This window comes from Nicotiana sylvestris, chromosome 7 (genome assembly GCF_000393655.2).
Source record: "Nicotiana sylvestris chromosome 7, ASM39365v2, whole genome shotgun sequence".
NCBI lineage: Eukaryota > Viridiplantae > Streptophyta > Magnoliopsida > Solanales > Solanaceae > Nicotiana > Nicotiana sylvestris.
In genome coordinates this window covers 152059752-152075490 of record NC_091063.1, presented here as the reverse complement: position 1 = coordinate 152075490, position 15739 = coordinate 152059752, and the positions used below count along the sequence as shown (strand labels likewise).

The 15739-nt window shown below is 42.2% G+C and overlaps 2 protein-coding genes across 2 annotated transcripts; one reads left to right on the top strand and one right to left on the bottom strand.

Moving 5' to 3' along the window:
* Window positions 1–3100: 3100 nt before the first annotated feature.
* Window positions 3101–4209, bottom strand: LOC138873964 (uncharacterized). The gene is made up of 2 exons (XM_070152459.1): window positions 4081–4209; window positions 3101–3805 (listed from the first exon to the last, which is right to left on the bottom strand). Exons 1-2 carry the CDS (start codon window positions 4207–4209, stop codon window positions 3101–3103), a joined length of 834 nt encoding a protein of 277 aa, XP_070008560.1.
* Window positions 4210–12055: 7846 nt separating this feature from the next.
* Window positions 12056–15425, top strand: LOC104233462 (heat shock cognate 70 kDa protein 2-like). Its single transcript, XM_009786857.2, has 2 exons — window positions 12056–12372; window positions 13497–15425. Exons 1-2 carry the CDS (start codon window positions 12159–12161, stop codon window positions 15230–15232), a joined length of 1950 nt encoding a protein of 649 aa, XP_009785159.1. The 5' UTR covers window positions 12056–12158; the 3' UTR covers window positions 15233–15425.
* The last annotated feature ends 314 nt before the right edge of the window (window positions 15426–15739 follow it).

Genomic DNA, 15739 nt, shown 5'->3' with positions numbered 1-15739 from the left:
ACCGCGTCGGTTCATTCAGAGAAACCATTGTGTGAATCAGTAAACTGCGCGGACCGCATGCCTTTTGGTGCGGTCCGCGTTCCTCTGTCTGTGAAACTGTGTCTGCAATTCTTTCATTCAATTGAACTGTCCATTTCATATCATGTGCTTTTACTAACAATGCTAGACATGTCTTCCTTGCAGACAATGGTTCAAAAACATGTGGCTAAGAAGCGAACGGGGAAACAAATACAATCCGGGAGAGGTGGTTCTTCCCGTGGGGGAAGGGGAAAAGGAATTGTAAAGCTAAATCCTAAGATCATGGAAGTAGATAAAGCTGCATCTCACTCCACGGGGAGTGAGTATGCTCCGTCACGGAGCATTACCTCGGAGTCTTCTCCAACAAATAAGGCCACTTCATTCCAACTCCGTGACCCTCCTTCCCCGGATCATGATGATATAGCCTCTTCCAAGGAGCCGGTCGATGTTATCTTGGACTCGTCTGATGAGTCCGGAGCAGAAAAAGACAAGGGGAGCACTTACTCCACGTCTCCCACAGCTTCAATATCAGGGGATAGTGGAGGATATGTCGAAGGGGGTGAACCACAGGTTGGAGGTATAGAGAGAACCAGGAAACCAGAAGCATGGGAGGATAGGTTTGTCAGCGAGGTCGCTTTCCACAAATTCAGGGAATGGTGGCCGAAGAGAAAGTTGATTCCGGAAAGGCGGTTCATAGACGCCGATCTTGTCCCACTCAACCCTCACGTGCAAGCACAATTCCGCACTAGAGAGGGTTGGGGATTCTTCAAAGAGAGAGTCGAATTTGCAAACGAGCATATGGTGAAGGAGTTTTATTGCAATGTTCACCACACAGTTCGGAACTCCAAAGCAACAAAAGTGAGGGACAAGATAGTAGTCTTTGATGGGAAGTCGCTGAATGACTTTTTGGGGTTTGCAGATGAGGACGAGTCTCAATATCTTGAGAAGCTGGCATTGAAAGAGGAGGTTCGTCCGTGGTTGGCCGAGCATTTAGCAGCTCCAGGTACAGTCCCTATGTGGTTGAAGGCACAAGAAAAGATTTTGCGGAACACCCTCAACTTTGAAGCAAAAGGGTGGTTAACCTTCGTGTGTAGTCGACTTAATCGGTCTACACACGATCACTCTGTCCCCCTTCCTCGGGCTGTCTTGGTGGCAGCTATCATGGCGGGCTTCCCTCTTAATGTGGGAAACATAATGTCGAGGGTGATTTATCAAGTCGGGAACGAAACAAAAACAAACTTCCCCTTTCCGAACACACTCTCCCTTTACTTCAGAGAGTTGAAAGTGAAGAAGAAAAGATATGATGTTACGGTACCTCCAGTGGCCCCCTACTCATGGTATGATCAGTTGGGTCCGGACAACCCAAAGAGAGGTAAGAAAACTCCAGCTTCTACCTCCTCCGCACCTGGCCAGTCTGAAGAGCCAGTTGCGACAGAGCAGCCCTCTGACCCTACTCTTGATGAGACACTTCCCCTAGGTCCTTCCTCCACAGCTGGTCCATCAGTTGCATCTGATCCGGTGATTCCTTCATCAAAGACTCACCGGTTCACTGCCAACCAGCTCGCACACTCCCTTGCCAGTTTAAACAACTGGATGTCAGTTGCGACATCCAAGTTATCTTCTTTGACCACTGTTGTGCAGGCACAGGGAGCACTAGCAACTGTAGAGATTCTCTCCGATATTGAGGATGTTTTGAAAAAGATCCTGGCCAACCAGGAAAAGATGATGGCAACACAGGATACCTTGACCAAGGCGGTTGGGGAACATGGAAAAGCTTTGGAAAAATTAGCTCGGGAGCACAAAAAGCTAAGGAAACAGAAAGCTTCCAAGGAGTCAGTTGCACAATTGAGAGGGGATGTGGACAAGCTGCTAGCAGATCAGATGCCATTCGACTTATTATTTGGAGATCCAGCTGGAGAGCCAGCAGCAGAGCAGCCACAAGCAGAGGAGGATAGGCCAAGGAAGAAGAGGAAGCTCCCTAATACAGAGGGAATAGTGATCGAGGTGGCTCCCCCGTCTAGTACAGCAGATGTTGAGCCCTCTTCAGTTCCACCAGTTGATGAGCAGGATCATGAGCAGACACCTGTCCCAGCAGCACAGCAGCAGCAGGCTGGGGACCAGTTTGATGAGGCTTGAGGGGCCGCTCTATATCCTTTGCTTATTTTTGATTTTTGATGTCTTATTTGGTAGTTAGCATTGGGGACAATGCTAGCTCTTATTCATGGGGGTGTGGCCCTACTATTTGGATTAACTGTCAGGATGACTGTATATATTATTTTACCTTCTTTTAATTTCTATACATTAGTAGTGGATAGATGGTTTGTATATAACTGTTCATTCCAGATGATCTTCAGAGTTTATGTATATATTCATTTCCCCCTGGTTGTATATTCTACTCCCCGTTTGTACATATTCATTAGGTTTTCATCTTGATTTTCTATTTTTCGTTTTAGTTGCAAAGTTAGGCTCGTAGCCTTTGTGTTTTGTTTTGGCGTTTGCAATAAGACCTTGGTTTTCTTAATGCCACGGTTCTTTCCAAGGGTAGATATTGTGCGAACCGGGTGGCTCTTCCCAATGATAGATGGTGTGACAACCTTCTTAAGGGTTTGAGTCCGTTTCTGTTTTTTTTTTTTTTTTGATCTTCAAGTTTTTGTAGTTAAGGATACCTTAGGCAAAGCCTCACTTGGGCCTGACACATTTGCCTTTGATCCTATGGTCGAAGACATTATGTTGTGTTTAGGATGGTGAAAGTTGTGGCCTTGAGACTCTTGTGTTGACCAAATAATCATCACGTGGTCATTTTGGGCCATGGGGCGCTTGAATCATATCTAAGGTTGTTGTGGGCTCTCGACTCCGTCTTAAGCTGATTATACCCTGACCTCAAGTCAATCTTGGAGAACACCCTAGAACCCTACAACTGGTCGAACAAATCATCGATACGAGGCAACAGATACTTGTTCTTAATGGTGACTTTGTTCAACTGGCGGTAATCAATGCACATCCACATAGTTCCATCCTTCTTCTTCACAAATAACATTGGTGCACCCCAAGGCGATACACTAGGTCTACTCCTTCAACTTCTTCAACTCCTTCGGAGCCATACGGTACGGTGGGATAGATACAGACTGGGTGTTGGAGCCAAATCAATGCAGAAATCAATATCACGATCCGGTGGCATGTCAGGAAGATCAGACGGAAACACATCGACAAACTTTTGAACTACTAGAACTAAATCAATCGTCGAAGACTCTGCGGTGGTGTCTCGAACAAAAGCCAAATAAGCCAAACACCCATTCTCGACCATTTTCCGAGCCTTCAGGAAAGAGATAACTCGACTAGATGTATCAACCGTGGAACCCTTCCCCTCCAACCTAGGCAACCCGGGCATCGCTAAAGCAACAGTCTTGGCATGGCAATCTAGGACAACATGATAGGGGGATAACCAATCCATGCCTAGGATGATCTCAAAGTCGATCATCTCAAGCAACAGGAGATCCGCACTAGTCTCAAAACCACAGAATGTGACCACGCAGGATCGGTAGATCCGATCCACAACCACAGAATCGCCCACAGCGGTGGACACATGAACAGGAATGCCCAAAGGCTCAAGAGAAATAACCAGAAAACGAGCAAACAAAGATGATACACATGAATAAGTAGACCCTGGATCAAATAATACTGAAGCATCTCTACCATTGACAGGAATAATACCTGTGATGACGGCATTTGAGGCCAATGCATCTGGCCTAGCCAAAAGGGCATAGAATCTGGCTAGAGCACCGGCTGGCTGGCCTCCACCGGACTAAGCAGTAGCTGGCTGACCTCTCCCTTCCTGGCCTCCACCTCTAGGACGGCCCCTACCCGTCTGCCCTCCACCACTAGGTGGCAGGGCAGTCAGTGCTGAAATCATAGGTTGCTGACCCTACTGTACTGCCTTGCCCCGAAGCCTGGGGCAGTACCTCCTCATATGGCCAAGATCTCCTCACTCAAAACAACCCCACGGTGCGGCAACCTGCTATCCTAATGGCTGACCCTAATGGCCTGTAGACCCACTAGAAGAACCTGAATAGCCGGTGGATGGTATGAACTCTCCGGCATAGCACTGAAATAAGAATCAGAAGAGCCCTGAGGACCTGAATACCCCTTGGAGGAACCCTGAATATCCGGCGGACGATACGAGCTCTCTGGCATGGAACTGAAATAAGGACACGTTGGAGCACCCCAAGCAGGCGGTGGTGCTGAATATGGGGGCCTTCTAGGCTGACTCCTCCCAAACTGACCTCTACCCCTAGCCGGGGCACCTCTCTACTCTCTGGAGAATCTAGCCCTCTTATCCTACTGCATCTGCTCTCTACCCCTCTGGCGATATCCCTCAATCCTGCGAGTAATCTCTACCACTAACTGATACTCTGTACCCATCTCTACCTCTCGGGCCATGGCAAATCGAATACCGGGGTGCAACCCCGCAACAAATCTTCGCACTCTCTCTGCATCTGTGGAAAGTATCATGAGTGCATGGCGAGATAATTCAGAAAATCTCGCCTCATAATCGGTCATAGACATCTGACCCTGCTGAAGATGATTAAACTGATACCGTAGCTCTTCCCTCTCAGAGGGTGGAATGTACCTATCCAAGAATAACTGTGCGAACTGACCCCAAGTGATGGGAGGAGAACCTGCTGGCCTGCCTAGAACATAGGACTGTCACCATCTACGGGCCCTGCCCTCAAGCTGAAAATTTGGGTCATCACTTGTTTTAAAATAAAATTTTGCATTTTGAGGCTTTAAAAACCTCTTTTAGCATCATCTCGATTTGTGTGCGTAGTCCGAGCACGTAGCCGGAAAGCCTATATGTGAAAATTTGTGAAAAATGATAAATTTCGACTATAAAATGAATTAATTTGACTTCGGTCAATGTTTTGGGTAAACAAACCAGGACCCGTGATTTGACAATCCTAGAGAGTCCGTACAACAATATGGGACTTAGGCGTATGCCCGGAATCGAATTCCAAGGTCCCAAGCCAGAGAAATGATTTTTGAAGAAAATTGTTTTCTGAAATTGTTTATAAGGTTTGGAAATGAATTTTAATTAGAACATGTTGGTATTGGGCTCGTATTTTAGTTCCGGCACCTGGTACAGTCTTATATGTGATTTAAGATAATTCTGTGAAGTTTGGTAAGAAACAAAATCCATTTGACGTGATTCGGACCTTAAATGCAAAATTTGATGTTTAAAGAAGTTTTGGGAAAATTTCATTGATTTTGAGGTTTAATTCATAGTTGTTGATGTTATTTTAGTGATTGGAATGCACGAGCGAGTACGTATGATGTTTTTAGGGTGGTGTGCATGTTTTTCTTGGAGCCCCGAGGGCACGGGTGAGTTTTGGATAGGTCGCGGGGTGAAATTTTGGACTTAAAGGAATTGCAGGCCTGCAGGCTTCGCATTTCCCAACCTCCCTTTGCAATTCCCAGTTTGCATTTCCCAACCTCCCTTCGCAATTCTCAGTTCGCATTTTCCAACTTTCCTTCGCAATTCCCAAGCCAGCAGAGGTCGGGGTTCGCAATTGCCATACCTGAGACCTGCAACTTTTATACTTAGACGATTTTAAACCCATTTTTCATATCCTCTCAAAACATAAACACACTAGAGCGATTTTTCGAAGTCTTCTTCTTCTCCAAATCAATTGTAAGTCATTTTTAACTAGTTTTCTTCAATCATTAACATCTTTTAACATGATTTCAGCTTAAAATCAATGATTTTCATGGGGAAAATTGGGTGTTTTGGGTAAGACCTAGGTTTTTCAAAAATTGGGGATTTGAACCTCGATTTGAAGTCCGATTTCAAAACAAATTATATATTTGGGTTCATGGGGGAATTGGTAATCGGGTTATGGTTCGAATCTCGGGTTTTGACCATGTGGGCCTGGGGCAAATTTTTGACTTTTTGGGCAAAACTTTAGAAAAACTCATTTTCATGCATTGGGGTTGATTCATTATCATTTATTGATGTAATTAAGTAACTTGTGACTAGATACGAGCAAATTGGCAGTGGAATCAAGAGGTAAAGCTAAATTGAAACTTGGGTTGTGTTCGTGGCATCGAGGTAAGTGTTTGGTCTAACCTTAGCTTGAGGGATTATGAGTTGTGTCTTATTTGCTACATGTTAATTGCGGAGTACGACGTATAGGCATGGTGACGAGTATTTATACGTTGGTGTCAAGCATGCCCGTGAGTCTTGTATTATAATTGTTATGACTCTGTTGTGGTTTATTGCGCTTCATATGTTATTATCACCATTATTCCCTTGCCGAGATGTTTGTTTGATATTAATGATCCCTTACCGGGATGTTTGTTTTGATAGTATTGTTCCCTTGTCGGGATGTGTTGTTTTGATATTATTGTTCTCTTGCCGGGATATTGTTGAAATATCATTGGTTCTTTGCCGGGAAGTTGTTATATTGCTCTTTTTCCTTTGCCGGGATTCCTTGTGATTATTGTTGGCTTGTAACTGGGAGCGGGTGGTACGCCTACCACAAGATATAATAAAATGGGAGCGGGTGGTACGCCTACCACAAGATATAATAAAATGGGAGAGGGTGGTACGCCTACCACAAAATATAATAAAATGGAAGCAGTTGGTATGCCTACCACAAGATATAATGAAATGTGAGCAGGTGGTACGCCTACCACAAGATATAATAAAATGGGAGCGGGTGGTACGCCTATCACGAGATAAATAAAATAGGAGTGAGTGGTACGCCTGCAACGAGATACATGAAATGGGAGCGGGTGGCATGCCTGCAACGAGATACATGAAATGGGAGCGGGTGGCACGCCTGCCACGAGATACATGAAATGGGAGCCGGTTGCATGCCTGCAACAAGATGTGAAAAGAAAGTGAAATCTGCCTTTGTTTTTCCTTATTCTTGTTAGTGGTTGGATTTTGGTTCCTTTATTCTCTTGATATTCTGTTTTTACCCGTTATTCCCCGAAGCATGTTTCCCCCTCCCATCTTTAGTTGTTTTTTCCTGCTTTACTTTTCGTTGTATATTATATAGCTACACAAGTTTATTTGTTGGTCTGGTCCTAGCCACGTTACTACTTCGCCGAGGTTAGACTAGACACTTACCAATACATGGGGTTGGTTGTGCTGATACTATACTTTACACTATGTGTAGATCCCCGAGCAACTCTTGGACCGTAGTTGGAGGCTACTTTCAGTCCACGCGGAGATCTAAGGTAAACCTACAGGCGTCCGCAGACCCTGGCGTCTCCTTTATATTTTATTTCATGTTTCATCTTTTTGCTTCAGAAACAGCGTGTCTTTCATTTTTGGACCTTATATTTAGCAGTCTTAGATCGTCTGTGACACTGTGACACTAGGTTTTGAGTGAGGCTTAAGTAGTTGTGATAGCTATAGATTCTGATATTTTATTGTTTTTCTTCTACTTAATTAAATATTCTGTTGTTTATACGTTATCGCTTTATATCTGTTAAAAAGAATTAATTGGATAATGGAGTAATTAGTTTAAAGGATTGGTTTGCCTAGCTCACATTAGTAGGCGCCATCACGGCTCCCAAGGGTGGAAAATTCGGGTCGTGAAAAAAGTAGTGAAGTCAACTCCATGCGACTCCAATATCCTCATATTGTGCAGTCTGTCCCTGCACCTATCTATGAAGTCTTAGACATCCTCATGACGCTCGCCCCCGAAGACCAGAGGGTGAAGCCTAGTCCATCTATCCAATAACTTCTGCGGATTGCCATCCGCAGCTGGTCTGGGCTGGGGTGCCACTGCAGCAACTGGCGGAGCCCCATTTTCGAGTAGTGCACCTGGAGTCTGATACACTGCAGCTGCATGTCCAGGAGTCTGAGCAGTAGGGGTCTGTGCTCCCCTCCTGCCTGTGATGTAGCTGGATTTACTGGAATAAACCAGCCTGAGTCATAGAATCCATGAACCGCAGTATACGGCCCATGACCTCCTGGAATCTCGGTGCTGTCATAAAGTACGCCGGGGTAGGCTCAGCTGCGGGAACCTCGCCCTACTCCTCGACGATAGGATCTTCCGCGGGATCTGCTAGTGCTACCACTGGGATGCCCTCGTCCCCTACTTCGGGCTGGTGCCCTCCCCCGGCCTCTACCTCGGCCTCTAGCAACGGGGGGAGCAGCTCCTCCCGGGTCTGGAATATCAGTCGTGTGTGTCCTCACCATCTATAAGAGAATAGAAGAGGGAAATTTAGTATACCAACCACTGCACGATAGAAATGAATAAAGAGTAGTTTTTCTAACATCCTATAGCCTCTCGAAGATAAATACAGACGTCTCCGTATCGATCCGCAAGACTTTATCAGGTTTGCTCATGACTTATGAGACCTACGTGAACCTAGTGCTGTGATACCATGTTGTCACGACCCAAAATTCACTAAGGGTCGTGATGGCGCCCAACACCGTTGTCAGGCAAGTCAATGCGGAAATATTAGTAAATTCTTATTTTACTTACCCAAATCGTTTACAACATTAATTAATTTGCAATTAAAATAGGTGATGATAAGCAATATTTAATAATAATTATACAACCCAAAAGAACTGTCTACTAATGTGTATGCCAAGACCTGGTGTAACAAGTAATGGGCAACTAGTAAAATGTACAAAAGAATAATACGATCCTACTATCTGTGATAGAATAGACAGCAAAAGTAAAGAAAGACTGCATCAAGCTGCTGAACGACACCGGAAGGGAGCAGCTCACCATGGAAGTCTCGGTCTATGAATCAGGGACGCACACCAGTCTGATAGCCAGATATACCTACCTTAGATCTTGTACAGTTAAGTACAAAAGTGTAGTATGAGTACATAAACAATATGTACCATGTATGTATCCCTTCTAATCTCGAAGAAGTAGAGACGAGAGGTCGACTTGATACTTACTAAAGTCAAATAATACAATGAAGTGTTACACTAAGCATGGAAATCACAAATAATCAACAGTTTGTAGCAAGAGGTAATATGTCATGTTCTTAACAATTTTACAATTAGCCATTTACATTTCAAATATTTAGTCGGTCAAGTCATGGATAAGATTTTACATAGATATCATGCGCATACTATGCCGAGGTCGACGACCCGATCTAACAGAAAATAAACTGTGCACTGCCAGAGGGTCGAATGGCGCGAACCATAGATGCATCTATTTCTACCGAGGCGATCGGCCCGATCCACAAATATCAATTAATATCAAGAAAACACATGAATGCGCATTTAATTCCAAGTAAATTCATACAAGTGTCCTACAAGTGTATATATTTGCTTATATTCCTTTTCAAGTCTCTAGCATGCCCTAAGTGATCACATTAGCAAGAAAATATAGTGACATTCACAAATATAACATAATACGGGTCCTAAACTACCCGAATAATTAACATAATATTAGCTACGCAAGGACTCTCGTCACCTAGTGCGTATGTAGCCTCCGCATTTAGCAGCAAATTACTCAATTATTACACCTATGAGGACAATTCCCTCTTACAAGGTTAGAAAGGAGACTCACCTCGCTCCAAAGTGCACTTCCAATACCACGAACCAGCCCAAACCCTCAATTCGGAGCCGAACGATCCAAAACTAGTTAAATGAGGTAGGAACTAGTCAATATAAGCTCACAAGATCGAATTCTAGCTATTTAAGCCATTTTCCAACCATTAATACAAGTTTCCTAAAATCCGACCTCGGGCCCACGTGCCCGGATTCCGAAATTTTTCGAAGAAAGTTGTTCTCTATGACCTAAGGATCAATAACATATGATGTCTAATCCATTTCATAACCAATTTCGTGGTAGAATCTAAGTTTTATTAAAACCATAGATCTAGCTCTAACCTCTTAATTTCTCCAAATCTTTAGGTATTAATCTACCCAAAACTCGAGTACTAAACTTAGAAATAAGGGATATGGACTTACCTCACGATGCTATGTGTAAATCCTTTTTCAAGAGCTCTAAAATCGCGCAATACCTGAGTGCCAAATGGTCAAAAATGGCTGGAGCTCGACTTAAATGAAGCTCACTGCTTCAGCTATTTCCACATCTGCGGTCAGGGGACCGCATTTGCGAGAGGAGACCGCATCTGCGGAATTGGCTAAAAGGGCTGGGACCGCTTCTGCGGTCTTGAAGCCGCATTTGCGAAGCCGCATCTGCTGCTAAGGAGTCGTTTCTGCAATTTGGCCTGGCCAGCTCTGGGCCGCATCTGCGAGGCTACAACTGCTTCTGCGGTCGACCAACCGCAGGTACGGTTATGACAGAAGCAGATGCTTCAGCACTTCTCCAAATTCTCGACTTCACTCGAGCCTCGTCCGTTTGACGCTCGGGGCTCCCAGGCCCCACCCGAACATACCAAGAAGTTTGAAATCATGAGACGGACCTACTTGAACTTTCGGAACGCCCGAAACAATGCTAAATCTAAGAGTTACCCCCTAAAACCAAATGAATCAAACTTATGAACTTCAAGTTCTTAATTTTCCTCCACGATGAAATACCCTAAAACTACTCGGGTTGATACCAAATTTTGCGAGCAAGTCTTAAATGATATATCGGACCTGTACCGGGCTCCGGAACCAACATACGAGCCCGATATCCATGGAATCAATCATTAATTAGTTTCTTTAAATCTTTAAAACTTCAGATTAACAATTTCTGATAAAAATTCATTACTCGGGTTAGAGACCTCAGAATTCGATTCTGGGCATACGCCCAGGTCACATATTTTCCTACGGAATCTCCGAGATCGTCAAATCACGAATCCGGGTCCGTTTGCTCAAAATGTTGACCAAAGTCAAACTTAGCCTTTTAATAAAATCCTAAGGAATCAAATGAGCATATTTCACTCCAAACTCTTCCAAATTCCGAACCCACCATCCTCACAAGTCGTAAATTAGTTAAAGCAAGCGCGAGAAGTTTTATTTAAGGGAACAGGGTTCTAAAAGGCAAAACGACCAGTCGGGTCGTTACATTTCTTATAATCGCGCGAAGCGCGAAAAATTTCACTAGTATCCTTATAAAGTTGACTGACAGTACTGCCCTTCTATTAAAAATTATTGCTCCAATATTTTTAAATATAAATATGAATACTTATTATAATAACTATTATATTAGATATAAATACAATATAATGAATGTGATGCAATTAGTGTACATTTATCATAGATATATTAGAACACATTAATAATAATACTATGTAATGGGCAAAACAATTAGAATACGTAATGGACAAAACAATTAGAATAAGTAACGAAAACAAGGAATAAAATATATATTTCAAGAAAATAAAAATAAAAATATAACACTTATAATTAGAATTATGATGAGAAGAATCGTATATATACTAGTAACTTTTTTTTTTTTTTTTTTGTATTCAAAAGACAAGAAAGTAATGTTTTCACATCCAAGAGATTAAGTGAAAATAGAATGTGCTAGCTAGTTCGAATTGATAATCAATAAATAGTCAGCGTTTACAAAGTCATTGAAAAAGAGCTACTATTTTATGCGAATTTAAAATTTAGACAAAAATACCCTAGCTGAAACACAAAAAGTTTCAGTTAATATTCTGGATTATAGAGCTCATGCATATAAACTTTCAGTATATTATGTTAGAACTTTAGTATATTATGTTAGAATTTCATATGTAAAAAATTTATACTTCAGCATATTATGCTGAAATTTATCTGACTTTTTGGAATATTTTTATTTAAATTTTATTTTTACATAAAAAAAATAGCTACATTTTAATTATTTTTGAAATTAGACTATTTTTCAATTATACGAGTCAAGTGGAAACAAATAACTCAAATATCAGTGGGCCGAATTGTAATATAGTCAAATCTGGCTGGCGGGGGAAGGCCTTTTCCACGAAGAAAGAGGAACGAATCACAGACCGTCGAAGTATCATCACATAACTCCAACGGTCATCAACTCACGTCCACCTTAGGGTTTCCGAACATTCTAGAACCCAAGTATCACTATAAAGTCATCATCTTTTCTTCACAATTAGTCCTCCTTACAAACCCTAGTTCTTCAAACCTATTTGCCGCCTCTCCTTTTTTCTCCCAAAACTTGCCGACACTAAACGAAGGAGAGAAACAGAGAGTAGCAGTAGATATGGCAGGAAAAGGTGAAGGACCGGCGATCGGTATCGATCTCGGAACCACTTACTCTTGCGTCGGAGTTTGGCAGCACGATCGTGTTGAGATCATCGCCAATGATCAAGGAAACAGAACGACGCCGTCTTACGTTGGATTCACTGATACTGAGCGTCTCATTGGCGATGCTGCTAAGAATCAGGTCGCTATGAACCCTATCAACACCGTCTTTGGTAAGCTATCGATCTACTCCTTACAATAATTTTTGATCTGTAATTTACGTTGCTGCTATGTTTGTTCATATTTATTTGACTTTTTAAAATTTATGCTTAATCGGACCAGGTCTAGTGTAAATTTAAATTTATGTGTTCAGAGGCTAACCGAAAACTATTAGCTTTATTACTAGATTTTGGATCTAAACAATCTAGATCTATTTGTTTTTAATTTGAATTTGGAAAGAATTTTATACGTGATTTGCGATGCTGCCTTCTTCTTTGTTTTTAATACTATGCTCTTTCTGATTTGTTTGACAGTTTTCGCTTATTGAGAGTCAGTTAAGATTACTTTTCATGCGAACCAGGACTAGATTTTCTGTAAATTAACGTTTATAAACTCAGGGGCTACTCAAAAAGTATCTACATAAGATCTTTCATGCATACTTGCGCAATTCTTTTTTTTTTGTTTACTTTGTGCTATTACTAACTTTGGGCATAAATCAATTAGATCTAGTCATTTTCAATTAAAATGGGTATGAGTAAGTAGATGAAGTATTTTACAAGTTTCATGTGGTGTATATTAATTACTACTATGTGGTTGTGTCCACATTTTGAATGTTGTGGTATGTGTCATGTCTTGTATCTGATCTGTTGATTGAGGATATTTTTGGATTTACTTCGATTAGTCTAGTGGTATATCTAATTCATGTCTTAGACAAGATGAAGTCAAGATCTTGTCCTTGCATGTTTATCTTGAGTAGATTCAGAAAGATGCTAAGTAGCTTTCTAATTTTTGCTTGTGCTGATATAGAGTTCATTAGACCAATATTTTAGATTATTTCGACTTGATAAAGTTTCTCATTAAAAAATACTAGATTAAGGAAGCGACCTAAAAAATGTTTCTATATGATGTTGTTTTGACTTGCTATCCTCCAAACCTTGTCCTTGTATATTCATCTGGTTAAAATCTTGTGATAGTTGAAGTTGGTAAGAACTGACTTGGAGAGGTCTGGTGTTGTAAGCATTGCATTATCTATCAATGCTGTAATGTAGCAAAGCTGTGGTTGATTCTGGATATCTGTTTGAGTCTAGGTCTCTATTCATATGCTTTATGTTTTAACTATATATTATGCACAATGCAGATGCAAAAAGGCTGATTGGTAGGAGATTTGCTGATGCCTCAGTGCAGAGTGACATTAAGCATTGGCCATTTAAGGTCATTCCTGGACCTGGTGATAAGCCCATGATTGTTGTCAACTACAAGGGTGAAGAGAAGCAGTTTGCAGCTGAGGAAATCTCTTCTATGGTGCTCATAAAGATGAGGGAGATTGCTGAAGCTTTCCTTGGTTCTACTGTTAAGAATGCTGTGGTCACCGTACCTGCCTACTTTAATGACTCTCAGCGTCAGGCCACCAAGGATGCTGGTGTTATTGCCGGTCTTAATGTGTTGCGTATTATCAATGAGCCTACAGCAGCTGCAATTGCTTATGGTTTGGATAAGAAGGCAACCAGTGTTGGTGAGAAGAATGTGTTGATCTTTGATCTTGGTGGTGGTACCTTTGATGTATCTCTCCTCACCATTGAGGAAGGTATCTTTGAGGTGAAGGCTACTGCTGGAGACACTCACCTTGGAGGTGAGGACTTTGACAACCGAATGGTCAACCATTTTGTTCAGGAATTCAAGAGGAAGAACAAGAAGGATATCAGTGGTAATCCTAGGGCACTTAGAAGGTTGAGAACTGCTTGTGAGAGGGCGAAGAGGACCCTTTCTTCCACCGCTCAGACCACCATTGAGATTGATTCTCTCTACGAGGGTATTGATTTCTACTCCACCATTACCCGTGCTAGATTTGAAGAGCTTAACATGGATTTGTTCAGGAAGTGTATGGAACCAGTTGAGAAGTGTTTGAGAGATGCTAAGATGGACAAGAGCACTATCCATGATGTTGTACTTGTTGGTGGCTCTACTAGAATTCCCAAGGTTCAACAACTCCTGCAAGACTTTTTCAATGGAAAGGAGCTCTGCAAGAGCATCAACCCCGATGAAGCTGTTGCTTATGGTGCTGCAGTACAAGCTGCTATTTTGAGTGGTGAAGGTAATGAGAAGGTGCAGGACTTGTTGCTGTTGGATGTTACCCCTCTTTCACTGGGTCTTGAAACTGCTGGTGGTGTCATGACTGTGTTGATCCCCCGAAACACCACTATCCCAACCAAGAAGGAACAAGTCTTTTCAACCTACTCGGACAACCAGCCTGGTGTGTTGATCCAGGTCTATGAAGGTGAGAGAACAAGGACCAGGGACAACAACTTGCTTGGTAAATTTGAGCTCTCTGGCATTCCTCCTGCTCCCAGGGGTGTTCCTCAGATCACAGTGTGCTTTGACATTGATGCCAATGGTATCTTGAATGTTTCTGCTGAGGACAAGACCACTGGACAAAAGAACAAGATCACCATCACCAATGACAAGGGCAGACTTTCCAAGGAGGAGATTGAGAAGATGGTTCAGGAAGCAGAGAAATACAAGTCTGAGGATGAAGAGCACAAGAAGAAGGTTGAGGCAAAGAATGCTTTGGAGAACTATGCATACAACATGAGGAACACCGTGAAGGATGAGAAGATTGCATCTAAACTGCCTGAAGCTGACAAAAAGAAGATTGAAGATGCCATTGAGGCAGCTATCCAGTGGCTTGATGCCAACCAGCTTGCCGAGTCTGATGAATTTGAGGACAAGATGAAGGAGTTGGAGAGCGTCTGCAATCCAATCATTGCCAAGATGTACCAAGGTGCAGGTGGTGACATGGGCGGTGCCATGGATGATGATGCCCCAGCTCCTAGTGGTGGCAGCGGTGCTGGTCCCAAGATTGAGGAGGTCGACTAAGCTGTTGGTGTTGTTCCTCTTCTGTTTTTTGTTTTATCAGTTATTTTATTCCCAAGAAACTATATTTTATTATTTCTGCTTGGTTAGTTAATGGTCATACTTTTGCGTATTTTGGCTTGTTTATCAAGCACAATTACTATCATTTTCGGATTTATAATTTTGGTTTTGTTTAAAGTTTGGTTCTTTTGAGTCACGTGTTACTATGTTTCCTCAATGTTTCCTCTTTATTTGATTTCTGTTTGCCGTCTGTGTTATTTTGCACTGTGGGAGTGAGCTGCTGCTCTCTTTTGTTTTAAGAGGATATCCTCAAAATCTTCCATGAGAGGATGATTTGAGTTTAACGACTGAACGCCAGGACGGCAACGGCGTCTCTTTGTCAGAGTTATCTATTGGATATTTCTGTATTTTTTAATAGCTAGGAGTTGCCACTTAATTATTTTTGAGGTGAATTAGGATACTGATTAAATTATCTATTATTAACTCTTTAAGGTCTATATTAGAGATTCT